We start from the raw sequence: 14,637 nt of genomic DNA on the forward strand, positions 1-14,637 counted from the left end.
GTTATTTGTATTTAATCATATTTTTAAACTGGGGATTTCCTTAAAGTCAAGGCTGTTTCCTTTACGGTTCAATATAGTGTATCATTTCAGTATCATAACTTTGGGCTTTATTACTGAGAACAGATTAGAGAAAGTCAAATACATAAATATGCTTTATGTTCTCTAGCTTGTATCCTGAGAGCAAGGGATTATATTGGTCCCAGTGAAGAAAATTAACCCATAAAAATAAGGCATTTGGCTTGAAGATCATCGTTTCATCTGTGATCAGGTTACACTGTTTTTTATACCAGAATTTGTGATCTTCTGAAAATTAGAATTAACTCTATATGACGTTGTAGGACGATAGATGTGTTAGTCTATGGTAACAAAAATTCAGAAGGAATCTGGTAGCACCTTTTCTGGTTAACAAATCTGAGTGAAAAACAAAAGCCTTCAGATAATTGCCAGCAGACTCCATCTTTTTTAAAATTTGATCTTATAAGCTGTTTTTTTTAAAAGTCAATAAACTTTTCTAACTGATTTCCTTGTTATTTAATTATAACCTTCAAAATATGGAAGTTTAAAAGTTATTCTAATTAAAGCAAATTTGAACAGTGATTTTTCTGAATATTGCTTTTACTGATAGTTATAAAAGCATATTCTAATATTGAAAACTACAATCTATTTAACTGCTACATGTTGTAATTCTAATAGCACTGTTTGATTTTTGAACAAAACTGCACAAAAGTAGTGGGCCATGTAAATTTTTGTATCCATGAGCTTAATAAATAGAGTATTCCCACATACTAATTTATATTATAAAGAGACACTTTGTCCATACAAACAAACTTTGAAAACAAGAAGGAATCAGATTGGCCATGTGACCATTTAATAATAAATAGTGTTAGGTAATAGTGAAACAAACAAACAAACAAAAATGCAGTGGAAAAAACTTAGCATAACAACTCAAATGCCAAGGAAAAGCAAAAGTGATGTTCATCAGTAAATGCATCATATCAATGTTTTGGTGAATGCCCTTTAAAAAAAACAAAACAAAACTGAAAGATCCTTTTCAAGAGACTATTTACATGACACCAAAGCCAGGAAGTATGAATTGCTTTTCTTCTTGATCTTAAATGCTTAGTTTAATTTATGATTTGTTAATGCATTGTACTGTATGGTCATATGCATATGTATTTCAGTCACCACACAGCAGAATATTGCCAAACCTACTGCTGCTTTGCACAGAAGGCATTTTGATCCAGGAGAGGCTTTCATTAGCAGAATGACAATTGCTGGTTTTCCCTTCTCCCTGAAGGCTTCTATACCATTCCCAAATTGTTCTGAAGGGGAACTTAATGAACTGGATTTAATTTGGGGAAAAGGCAAAGAATTGCAGAAGGGAAGCACCGAGACCATTCTTTTTCCTTTTCTGCTAACAGGAACCTCAAAGGGGCTTGTCAACAGATGGATACAGACTGGATACAACCCATTCAAAATTATAAGATGACTTTTGAGTGCTGAAGATGGTTATTAGACCACGATCTTTATCAAGTGATGTACTTGTGTTTTCAATTGTAGTCTCAAGGATGGGCAATATTCAGTGTGATAGCAGGGCCTCCATATAATTCATATATTGAGCATTAACTATGAAGTGTTTAAACTAAAAAAATGTGTCCAGTACATCTGCCACAAAGTCATGCGAACTAACTGACCAGCAGAAAATAATTCTTTTGACATATATATGTATTTTAACAATAAATTAGTTTACCTCTTGTAGGACATTGATGACATTAGTAGACATTATTTCTAACTTACAGTATTATCATCAGGTAAAATAGGTTTTATTTTCATATATAAAATTACCACATTAAAAAAAATGTAAAAGTCAACAGAGAATAGCATATGGACATAGTGGTGGCATTATGGGGTCATAATATAATTCATTCCCATAAAAGAATATAAAAGATCAAGTTCAGTTCTGGTCTTACCAGTTATATATAACAGGCCTTACATTCACCAGTAGGAATAACACCACCTCTGCCTGCCAATTTCTGTTATTCTCAGCTTGAGAGACTAATATTATGCCTTTTACTTTTTTTTTTTTTTGCTCATCAAACTCCACAAATCTGAAGCTGATATTTTGTTTCGGTGCTTCTGTGGGTGAATGATATTTAACAACAGATGGTATGATGTGTACTTTGGCACCTCTTAATCTCATTAAGAAGCCAACCTCCTGGCTCCTCTTCTCCTCAGGAAGTATTATATTGGCACTGGAGTGTCATCGAGTGCCAATGTCTACTAATACTGAAGAGTGGGATGAAATTGTACAATATGACTAGAAAAAATATCAAGGGATAGCTATTATTTTCTACTGCCTACAAAAGTCTTTTCTCAGATCAATTGCACAGAGTCTGCTCCACTTCTTCAATAAACAATCTAGTCATCTTGAGAGCTTTGGTTATAGCATAAATGTTTTGGTAAAAAGGAAAAATAATATTCATGTTTTTGCCTTCATCTTCTTCAGGTGGATTTTTCATTGTCCTCTCCCATTTTCTGCACACGGGAATATTTTTTACACAAAGATTTGAAACAACCAGGAGGCCATGTTATTGGCCATGAGGAACAGCAAGGCACTGAGCCTTGTACATTCTTCTCAAAGAAATTGAATACCGGATACCACCATGCTCGAGACAGGAAATTAGTCTGTGATGATATTTTCAAGTTCTGCATTAAGAAAAAATATATTAAATTCATTTTTAGTTTACATTAAAAAAACAGAGTTATAGCCACCAGATATATTCTTTTCCTTAAACAGAAAGCACTGTCACGGTATCATCTGTTTGGTTAGAGACTAGTTAATAGAATGAACTACTGTAAATGTATTCTTTCCTCACCTAGTATTAGAAATTGCATTTGTGTGTAAAACTTTAAGGTTTAACTTTAGTGGAAAAGGAAGATTTAGCACTATTTGTATTGCTGCTTTCCTGTGAAGAGCTCAAACACATAATGCTCAGCATACATGATGTTGCATCATCACATCCAGGTGTGGTCTAGATCTGCTTAATTTCATATATGTGGCTCCTTCTAACCTCAGTATTATTTAGTGAATACGGTTTAACATATTTTCCAGTATTTTTAAGCAGCATTCCATATATATACACTAAGAGTACCTTTCTATTAACTTTTAATTAATTTATATTTGCAAAGCAAAATCTGGTAGATTTGGAAAATGTTCAGCAAAGAATAGCACATAAATATTTATTGATAATATTATAGCTTGTCATATAGTCTAATTCTATAAAAATGCACACCCAAGGGATTGATTTAAAAGAACTGTTTCTCATTGAAAAATAATTCAGAAAGCAATTCAAATTCCATATGCAAGAATTTAAGTAAAAAAAAACTAAGCTTCCTTTGAATTCTGGATCATATGTACTGTATGGAGCTGTCTCAACAGAAATTTAGTTGCAAATGTGAATCAGTTCAAATGACCCAGTAATTCAAGTTCTGACTGATGAAGCAAAGTATGTGCTTAACCCATGCTTCTTTGGCCATGCCTATTGGCTCCTGCAGGGGGACGCGGTGGCGCAGCGGCTTAATGACGCTGACAGGTCGAAAACTCACGTGAGTAGATAAATGGGTACTGTCACTCCGGTGGGAGGAAAAATGCTGGCGGTGCCTTGCAAAAAGGAGTTGGGAGCAGTTGCTGGTAAGCGCGAAAAACCGCGCGCGCCCGAAAAGGGTGCAAAGCAACGGAAACCCGCCTCCTGCGCTTGCCAGCTGGGCTCTGCTCTAGGAAGGAGGCTCTGGCAAACCACTTCCGAAAAACAATTGCCTTGAAAACTGCAAGAACTCGTCCAAGCAGTCACTGCAGGGTCAGCAATGACTGAGCGCAGACCAAAAAAAAAAAAATTGGCTCCTGCCATGAATGGATATAATCAGAGCAGTGTGCACCAACATGCTGCTTATATGTTAGCAACTCAAAATTCAGCTTGCTGTTGTCTGTACTGGCACTTCAAAAACCATACAACTCTCCAGTTAATTGTTAATAAGTCATACTGAATTACTCTTCTTCATCAGAGATGAACAGTTTGCAGCCTGGGCAAGAGATTATTTCAAACTTTGGTTAAGAAATACTTTCCTTTTTAGTTTAGCATAAAAGAGGAAGAGAGGGAGGGAAAAAGCCAGTGAGTGAATGAGGAGAGATTTTAGAAGAATGAGAAAGAAAAAGACATGCTGGGGGGGGGCGGGGAGTATGTTTGTGAGAGAATGGGCACTTCTGCCTAATTTTGGCCCTGGTACCATCCATTCCTTGTTTCAATTCTCCCAATGCATTAGCCCCACAGAAATTTAGCCAGCTCTGGTATAGGTCTTGTACATTAGTTCCTTCAATTCAAATGGAATTTGTCACAGTTCTGATTGTATCAGTATTCAACTTACAAGGGTATCCATTAAAAAGAAAAGGAATGCCCTATTGTCTAGCTTCATTGAGAAATCTTACCATAACTTTATTCCTTTATCTAAATATCTATACCATGTCCACTATCTTAAAATACAAGATCAGATATACTATAAAACAAGACAGAAATACATAGTTTTAAGTTGGGGCGGAACAGGCTTCAACTCAACCTAAGCAAGACTGAGTGGCTTTGGGTATTTGGACCTCTGGGTTCTGGGGACCTTCCATCTTTGGTTCTGGATGAGGTGGCAGTACCCCAGACAGACCCAGTGCACAATCTGTGTGTCGTCCTGGACTCTCAGCTCCTGCTCGAGGAATAGGTGGCAGCCCTGGCTGGGAGGGCCTTTGCACAGCTTCACGTTGTGTGTCAGTTGTGCCCATTCGTGGACCAGGGGGCTCTGCTTATGGTCAGTCATGCTCTTGTGATCTCCAGAAAGATCTGCTTGGAGTTGCCCTTGAAGAGCATTTGGAAGCTTCAGCTGGTGCAGAATGCAGCAGCGCAGGGAGTTAATGGCGCTGTTTTTGGTGCATGTGACACCACTGCTCTGTGAACTGCATTGGCTTCTAGTGAGTTTCCAGGTGGAATTCAAGGTGCTGGTAGTTACCTTTAAACCCCTTCATGGCTTAGGACTGGGCTACTTACAGGGCCATCTCTTCCCAATTGTTTCTACCCATGCCATCGGCCCAGTATGTTCCAGGTGCTGTCACAGCTAAAAAGCGGGGGCTGGCGGGGGCCCAGGAGAAAGGCCTTTTCTGCTATAGTGCCTACCTTGTGGAACATCCTTCCACCTGAGATTAGGTTAGCCCCAACCCTGCTGGCTGTTTGTAAGACCTTAAAAACCTGGTTTTATGCCTAGGGCTGGAACCCCAGGAGTGTGATAGAGCCTGTCTCTTGGCTTTGTGGATGGTTATTTATGAAGCTCGGCTGCTATGTGTTTTTATTTTATATTATGTATTTTATTGTTTTTATCTATTTTATTGTAACCCACTCTGAGTCACTTATGTGTAATGGGTGGCTATATTCATCAAACAAATAAACAAACAAACAAACAAGATATAAAACAAATCAGAAATATATAATTTTAAATTGCAGTGACAGATAATATGACAACATGGTTGTAGCCTCTTGCCCAAAACCACAAATTTTCACAAGGGACAATAGAACATGGCCGGTTGTGGCTGTTACTGGTCTTCCCTGCATTTTGGAGAACAATATTATTGATCTCAAGCTCAACATTGATTTTAAGCTTGGCATGGCTGCTGCTTACCTTTTCATTAGCCATTGCATGGTACCACCAGAAGAGTCTTGTTGTGATAAAGTAAGCAATGATAACATCTACAGTGTAATGCTCATGTCCTACCAGGATACAGAATATTCCAGCAACACTCATACACCAGCAAATCAAGTGATACCACCAAAAGTGACGAGGTGAATCTGTCCAAAAAGAAATCATATAAAACATGGGAAGCTATACTCTATTTTGGGGACTACAGTTCCAAATTACAGTTATATTCAAGGATCTTGAAGGAGCGTGCAGAGATTATTTGGATCCTCTTTCTTTTCTGAGAAATGAGAGAGCACAGGGATAATGCCAGGGGCCTGGAGAAGGGCAATTGATGTTGTTATCTTCAACACTGGGAAAAAGGAAACCCAAATAATTATAAACACAACAGCTTAACATATATACTGGGTAAAACTCTGAAATAGGTTATTAAGCAGAAAGTTTGTGAGAACTTGGAAAAGAGTGCATTGCATGGCAGCAGCCAGCATGGGTTTATGAAGAAGAACATGCTAAAACAACCTGATTTCCTTTTTTTGATAGAATGACCAGTTTAACTATCCAGAGGAACGGCAGTGGATATAATGTACATGATTTCAGGAATGCAGTCAACGAAGTCTTCCATAAGAGTCTAGTAGAGATAATGACAGACTATGTTATCACTAGATAGATAAAGAGTTGGTTGAACAAACATACCTAAGTGGGTCAGAGTTCAGTGGTTTACTGCAGAGTTTTGTGCTATTCAAAACAGGTTACTGGATGATAATCTATTTTTAGATAACTCAAAGATAGGGGGCATAAAAAACACCTTAAAGGACAGTATCAAGATTCAGGAGGAATATGACAAGCTGGAACAATAGGTAGAAACCAGCAAGAAGAATTTCCAGAGAGACAAATGCAAAGTCCTTTGCTGGGCAGGAAAAAACAGAGGCATGAGCCTAGGATGGAAAGCAGCAGGTTGAGCAGCAGTATGCATGAAAAGGAACTACGTGGCTCACATGCTGAACATGAATCAATAGTGTGATGCAATTGCAAAAAAAAAAAAAAGGGAATTGGAATCCTAGGCTGTATCATTAGAAGTACATATGGTATCAAGCTCACAGGAAGTCATTGTTCTCTCTATTCTGTAACGGTCAGACTGCACTTAGAATATTGCATCCATCTCTAGGCACTACATTTTACGTTGACAAACTGGAACATGTCCAAAGAACAACAATTAAGATGATGAGGGACCTGTGATGAAAAACGTACAAGGAATTATTAGAAGCTAGGCATTATGTTCAACCTAGAGAACTGGGGAGACCTGATAGCTGTCTTCAAATTCATGAAGGGCTGTAATATAGAAGAATTCTTCAGAGTTGTTCCATAAATCAGAATAAGAAACAATTTATTAAATCATAAGGAAGTAGATTTTGGTTGGACAACAAAAATAATTTCCTAATGATAAAGCTGTTCAACACTAGAACAGACCACCATGAGAGACAGTGGACTCTTCTTTGCTGAAGGTGTTTAAACACAGGCTGGGTGGCCATCTCTCAGGGATGCTACAAGAGTGGATTTATGCACTGGGGACAGTTTTGGACTAGATGATCTCCAAGGTCCTTTCAAATCCTTAAGGTCTATGATTCTATCATTCCTGAGTGGTAATTAGAGATAATGGCCCACAGTTGCTTAAGATGGGCAGCCATATAAATCCTTTACACAAATAAATAAAATAAAATAACATATCCTGAGGGCACTAGGTTGAGAAAATCTGGGTTAGATGGAGCAGCTTCCTTTATGTCAGAAAGTACTATCATTTTTTTTTTAAAAAAAAATACAGATTACCAATCCATCTCTAAAAGGCCATCCATCACCTAGCCTGCTAGTTGACAGAAATAATTTACCAACTGTAATTCTCTCCTTCACTTGCCAGAGACTCCCTTTACTCCTGTGCAGTACTTGAAACATCAATCTTTTAAAAAAAAATATATGGGGGAGGATATAGATGAAAAAAGAAAGAATATTACAAAACACCTCCCTCTCCTTTAACACTTATATTTTAATATCTCCAGATCATGTATTTAAAATTGCAATATAAGAATTTGGCACTCTCACACAACAAATAAAAAAATGTATTCACTGTATCAATCAATTCATTCAAAGGATAAATGCTAATATTATACTATTATCATTCTTCCACAATCCAAGCTGATGTCTTAAGACCTACTCCCTTCACACAGTAGCACCCAAAAAATAATTACGTTTGAGGAAGAAAGAAATATAGTAATGTTTTGATCAGAGAATCGTTTATTTCCTTTATCTTTTAGAGGGATAACTGCACCAATGTTAATTTATTTCCAGTTTAAGCAATTTACTAAAAAAAAACCCTGCACTATTGTGTTTTATTGCTTATTCAAGAAATAAATGGCAAAAGGATGATGGTGGAAGGAAGTGTATATAGCCTTCTCTGGCTATGGAATTAATATATTGATAAACAGGGCCGAGAACACAGGAAATATCTATTACACTGGCAAAATGCCTGCTCAAAAAGATCAGTGAAGCATATTGCACAAGGCTTCAGAAATAGTACAGTACTTATTGTAGCTTCAAACTACAATTCTCATCATTACACACAAATAAGAAATTAGTAGATAATCTCTAGATGCACTGTTCATTTTATTAAAAAGTAACAGCGTTTCACTGAAAAACAGTTCTGGGTTACATAATTGTAGTTTATAGGTCTCTGTGGTGCAGCTTAGTATTATTGGAAAGGTTATACCAGTTATTTTCGCAGAAGATATACATATTTGGGTATGCGCATATGAAAACACACACACATACATGCGCTTTGGATCCACTATAGAATTGTGGTTAACAGAACTATTTTTTTTAGAATTTTTTTTTTCCTGCCTTTATTATTTTTATAAATAACTGAAGGCGGAAAACATAGCTAATACTCCTTCCTCCTCCTATTTTCCCCACAACAACAACCGTGTGAGGTAAGTTGGGCTGAGAGAGAGTGACTGGCCCAACCAGCTTTCATGCCTAAGGAGGGGCTAGAATTCACAGTCTCCTGCTTTCTAGCCTGGTGCCTTAATCACTACAGCAAACTGGCTCTGATTTTGTATCATCATCTTGCTTGGTTCCTCAGTAGTACCCTAAAAAATCTATATAGCTATGCACTTTTTATTTAATGATTTAAACATAATTTGATGATGTAGTGGCTTGAGATCATAGAATGACGTGTGTGAAAACAGAGGTGAGGAACAAGATTTAGTCTGGAGGCCAGATCCAGGCCCATACCTGATCTGCCAAGCAAAATAATGTTAGGACATATAGTTTAACTGACATAATAGGAACAGTCTCTAGGTTCCTTTTAAGAATAAAATGTGCTTTCCTCATGTCCTGATACTGTCAGGACCCAACTGATACAATTGCTAAATTTGCAGTGTAACTTGTGAACAAGTTCACTATCTTAGACTCCATCCTGCTTCCCCTTTATAACTGTGAAAGTCAGAATATGGGTAAAGGAGATCTGATCCTGGACTGGTAATTTTAAAAGGAAATGAATGTGATAGAGCTCTTTACCATCTTCTCATGAGTATTACGGCCATATAATTCCTTCTGTTGGTTTATTTGCTCTTCTAACATTTAAACTAAATGCAATTGTTTTGCCATGAACCATCCTGGATTCAAATTAATGTCTTTTGAAGAAATAAATATTACTCATATTTATGGGAACCTACAGAGAACAGATGAGACTATGTTAATGAAGAGATTTTGATTTTTGTGGCTTATAAGATCCCCAATTTTTAGACATGCCACTGTTCTCTATCTTTGTTATGAACCATATAGTCATGATGTAGCGGCTATAATTTTTGATAAACTCGGACTCACTACTGAGTGACTGGGGAAATTCTGGCCTATCACTGTATTTTCCTGTGAGAGTGAAATAGGAAGAGACTATGCGAGACAGCCCAACATCTCTGAAGGTGGCTTATGTGATAATCAGTCTGGCAGGTTCTACACAGTAACTCTATCTTGTGCCTATAGCACTACAGTGCTACTTGGGGGACTCACACCAAAACAAAGAGTTGTAACTCTGGGAAAGTAAGAAATGCTAAAAAACAATTTGTTTGGCAATCTCCAGCACTGCAGTTCTGAGATGTGTCTGTTTTTAGTTTTCTAAGCTGAACAGGCAATTGAACTTACTGTTTCTAAGGATAGTAAATTTGAAAAACAACAATAGTGTGCTTGTGCAGGTCAGATTTCAACCTTAAAAAAATCATAATTTCCTGCTTATCTTTCTTTCCTTTTAGAAAGATAAGCAATTAATTTTTTGGTGGTCCCAATAATAATGGGCATTTTTGCTTTTCCCCCCACCCCATTCTTTTTCAATACTGTCGTATCCTATTACACCCAAAGGAGGTGCTATTTCCCCAGTCCCAGTCAGACTCTCCATCTGCCTACCCATGCAATGGAAATACATCCTTCCATGCTGTGCATGGAGCATATGAAAGCAATTATCCCATGCTCCAATGCCAGCACAAACATGCATTTTCTTCTCTTTCAGTATTCCAGAATCAAAAGAGCTACTTAACTGTACATATGCATATAAGACATGACTGTGAATATAGAATATTAAAACTGCCATTAAACATTCCTGGAAAATATTTTTATTTTTGAAAAAAAATGCAAATATTGGAGACTTACATTCCTTGATAAATAGGTAAGTGAGCGTTAACATTACAGTGTGTCCACTGAATAAGAAATCTCCACATAAGATATGTGAACCTGTTATAGACAGACCACCTCCGGAAATTAGTTGCAGAATCCGCTGAACTTTAGCTTGAGAATCATCATTTAGCTAGAATTAAGTAAACATGAGGAAAAAAAATCCTATAAATTAAAGGGTATATTTAGCAGGTTAAAACATTTCAAGACAACTTATTCTTCAAATCAAAATACATAAAATACATACAAATACATAAAATGACTTAATATATTATTTATCTATAGTAATTTATAGTAACTATGTTAAAAACGTATTGTCGAAGGCTTTCATGGCTGGCATACGATGGCTGGTGTGGGTCTTCTGGGCTGTGTGGCCGTGTTCTGGAAGTTTTGTTTCCTAACATTTCGCCAGCACCTGTGACCGGCATCTTCAGAGTGCAGGAGCACAGACAGGAGCAGTTCTCTCTGTGCCCAGGGTGAAGTGACCCTTCTGTGGGTATTTATAGAGATCTGGGGGGATGGGGGTGTGTGGGGGGGTTGGGTTACTGAGTGGCTGCTTGTTTTGGTGTCAGAATCTGTGTGTATCTTCCTGGGGATTAGGCAGGGTTTTTTCTTCTATTGAATTGTTAACGAGGGGCTGCTGGGGGTGATTAGCAAGTTCACTGTGTGAACTGTTCACATGTCCTGGTGGTTGAGCTGAGTTCTTTGACCTTTTGCAGGCTGTATTTTTCAGGATTGGTAGCCACTCAGTAACCCAACCCCCCCCCAATTCCCCCCCCAATCCCCCCCCCCTTAGATCTCTATAAATACCCACAAAAGGGTCACATCACCCTGGGCACAGAGAGAACTGCTCCTGTCTGTGGTCCTGCACTCTGAAGATGCTGGTCAGAGGTGCTGGTGAAACCTTAGGAAACAAAACTTCCAGAACATGGCCACACAGCCCGGAAGACCCACATCAGCCTATGTGAAAATCACCAAGGTTGTTCAAAACAATTAAAAGCCAATGGAGCATCATCAATCATTATAGGAAGCAGATAATTTGGATCCTTGGCAGTCAGGTTTCTGGTTGGGATACAGCACGGAAACTGTACTGGTCACAAATGTGGATGATCTTTGGAGTGGCTGGGTTTGGGGGAGAGCAACCCTCCTGGTATTCCTTGATCTCTCAGAGGCTTTCAATACCATTGACCATGGCATCCTTCTGGACCATCTCTGGCAGACTGGAATAAGGGAGCACTGTTTTGCAGTGATTCTCCTCCTTCCTAAAGGGACGATTCCAGCTAGTAGGGTAGGGGAAATCTACTTGGGGACCTTTCCTTTGTGGAGTGCCTCAGAATTCTCTCTTCCTTCCACTTCTCTTTAATAGTTACATAAAACTGCTGAGGTAGGCCATCAGTTGACATAAGGCTTAATATCATCAGTAGGATGATAATACTCAGTTAGACATCTCAGTCCTGGGATGAATCAGCAGTGTAGACGTGCTGACCCAGATGTGCTGCCAGGGGAGGAACAAATTCAGATTGAATCCTTCCAAGATAGAGTGAGTTTATCAGCCTAATGATCCCAGAGAAATACCATCTTTCACTCTGAATTGAGTTGTATTCCCCTGTTCAGAAGTGGTTCATAATTTGGTGGTCCTCTTAACTCAGTTTCTGCTCATTAAGCAGATGGCAGCTATGGTTAGGAGAGCTTTTGTACAGCTACATCTTTGCATCAGTTGTGGCCACTGCTGGATCAAGAGGCTCTGCTCACAATCACTCATGCCCTAGTCACTTCCTGTTTGAAATAATGTAATGAGCTGCCCCTGAAGAACATTTGGAAGCTGCATCTGGTACAAAATTTGGTGTAGTGGTTAAGGTGTTGGCCTAGAAATCAGGAGACTGTGAGTTCTAGTCCTGCATTAGGCATGAAAAACTGGCTAGGTGACTTTGGGCCAGTTACTCTCTCTCAGCCCAATTCACCTCACAGGGTTGTTGTTGTGGGGAAAATAGGAGGAAGAAGGAATATTGGTATGTTTAACGCCTTGAGATAGATAGATAGATAGATAGATAGATAGATAGATAGATAGATAGATAGATAGGGCTGAACAGGGTCAACTCTCTCCTGGTTATTATCTTTTTGAGACTGCCATCTGAGAAGGCCTTGGAAGCAGGCTGCTTTGATAGCTCTCCCCCCCCCGCCCCCCCGCCCTTTGAAACTCCTCCTGGTGGAGATTCAGGGCACCCCTGCCCCTCCTGAGCTTTAGGAAAGCTGTCAAAATTTATCTGTTCCATAGCTCAGGCAGAAGGGATGCTCTGATTGGAACTGTGATTTGTGAGCACATAGCTTTTCTTTTCTCTGTTTTTCATATTTTGATTTTGCCATTTTAAAAAATGTATATGGAGGGGGCTGTTTTGTCTTTCTTGAAAGCCTTCAGGATTGGGAGGCATACAAATGACGTAAATAATATAATGATATCTATGAAACTATTAAAAACAGCAGTAACAAAATGCTAATATATTTACCTTTGGAGCACACTGAAAATGCATTCCGGGTACAGGTAAAGTGGTGACATACATGGTAATGCACCGATAGAGGTGCAAAGTTCCCAATATAAAAAAGAACCTTCGTCCTACTATTGATCTGAAATATATATACACACAGACATATTGAGGAAAGAATTCTTGAGCCATTATGATATCAGTACGTGTCTATGAAAAAAAAAAAAAACTGTTATAATGGCAGTTATAGCACAGCAGAATAAAATTCATGAAAAATGTTAAGAACCACTGCCTGCTCCAAAGTTAAGTCCTGGTTATACAGGTAGTCCCCAATTTAAGAATGCGTTCCATTCCCAAGGTCTGCCCTGAAGTCAAATTTGTATGTAAGCTGGAACATTATTAATGTATAATACTGTATCAGTAGTACTGTGTAATTAACTCGAACCATTGTGTAATTAACTCAAATCATTGTGTATTTAACTCAAATTTTGCTACAGTAGGCTCCGTTCTTAACTATGGATCATCTGTAAACCGGGCATTCTTAACCCGGGGACTACCTACATCTGTTTCAGAAGGGTGAGAAAAAATCTACAGTAGTACCTTCCTTCTATACTTGGTTGGTTGCTGTGTAAACCACAACACTGGACTTGTTTTGCACAGCACAACTCTTAGATAGTGCAGTAATATAAAATGACACCTGAGCATTTCACGGTAGAATTTCGGACTGTCAAAAATTAGCAGCGTGCATACTCAGCATAGGCTTAGCTTTTAAGTGACAAAAAACCTTTCAGAGAGAAGAAAAACCTGCTACACTTTTGAAGTTTTGCTACTCTGCTTTAGTGAGGTGCTCCTTGCAGGCGCCACTTCATACCTCATTGTTTTGAGGCACCCTGTCTCCCCAAAGTGTTGAGATGGGAACAATCAGTCACCTTGCTTTGATCAGTGGGACTTCTTTCCATATACTGTATGCAACCCCATTTGTTGGATGAAGTGAAGCAGGGAGGTCTTTTCACTTCATTGGAGTGCTTTAAAGACATTCTTTAATCAACAAGAATTTCATTGAGGCAAAGCAGTATTTTAAAGCTCCACGCATCCCTGCTAATATTTATACAGAGGAAGAGTTTAGGCAACCAGTGGAAAATTATATTGGTACCTATACAACTAACACTGGTGCAAGTTTTATCATCTCTTCTTCCATGTGCCTGTAATCAGTGAACTGTTCTTTTTATGAGGATTTTAATTAATATGAACTGTGACACAACCAGGCATGGACTACTACTGGTAATTATGCTCACTTTCTTTAAAATTAACAGTATAATGCTACTGAAATCTGTCCAGCAACGAGTTCTACGGCAGTCAGAACTAGATATACTCCCAGTTAAATGTCCAGCTGTACACACTGCAGCCTAAATCATCTTTGCTTAATTCAAATAGTCTGTACTTTCATAAGAAATCAACTTGTATCAACACAATTCCATATTCTATTATTAGTAGATATCTTAATGTGGAAACAAGACTTATTTACAAAATATCAGGCGACAATAATTCTTTATTACTAAACACATAGTTGCATACATATCCATCATGTTTCATTTCAGGGTAAGCAAATTATGCAAAATGCAGAATGGGAGTAACAGTAAAGCTAAGAAATTATAGGCATGAGATAAGGAAAGGAAAGGAAATATAGCTAAAACAAAACCATTCACTACACCAGGGTTCC

At 38.2% G+C, this 14,637-nt stretch overlaps 1 protein-coding gene across 1 annotated transcript in view; it reads right to left on the reverse strand.

Moving 5' to 3' along the window:
- Positions 1–846: 846 nt before the first annotated feature.
- SGMS2 (sphingomyelin synthase 2) overlaps positions 847–14,637 on the reverse strand; it is a 45,564-nt gene continuing 31,773 nt past the window's right edge. The window contains exons 3-6 of the mRNA XM_088132993.1: positions 12,942–13,059; positions 10,417–10,570; positions 5,710–5,876; positions 847–2,706 (exon numbers count right to left, since the gene is read on the reverse strand). Of these exons, the coding sequence (XP_087989119.1) occupies positions 2,503–2,706; positions 5,710–5,876; positions 10,417–10,570; positions 12,942–13,059 (643 nt within the window). The 3' untranslated portion in view covers positions 847–2,502. The remainder of the gene's footprint in view (positions 2,707–5,709; positions 5,877–10,416; positions 10,571–12,941; positions 13,060–14,637) is intronic.

This window comes from Python bivittatus, unplaced genomic scaffold (assembly GCF_059951505.1).
Source record: "Python bivittatus isolate LINGU-HERP-01145 unplaced genomic scaffold, Pbiv_v1 ctg000070_np1212, whole genome shotgun sequence".
NCBI lineage: Eukaryota > Metazoa > Chordata > Lepidosauria > Squamata > Pythonidae > Python > Python bivittatus.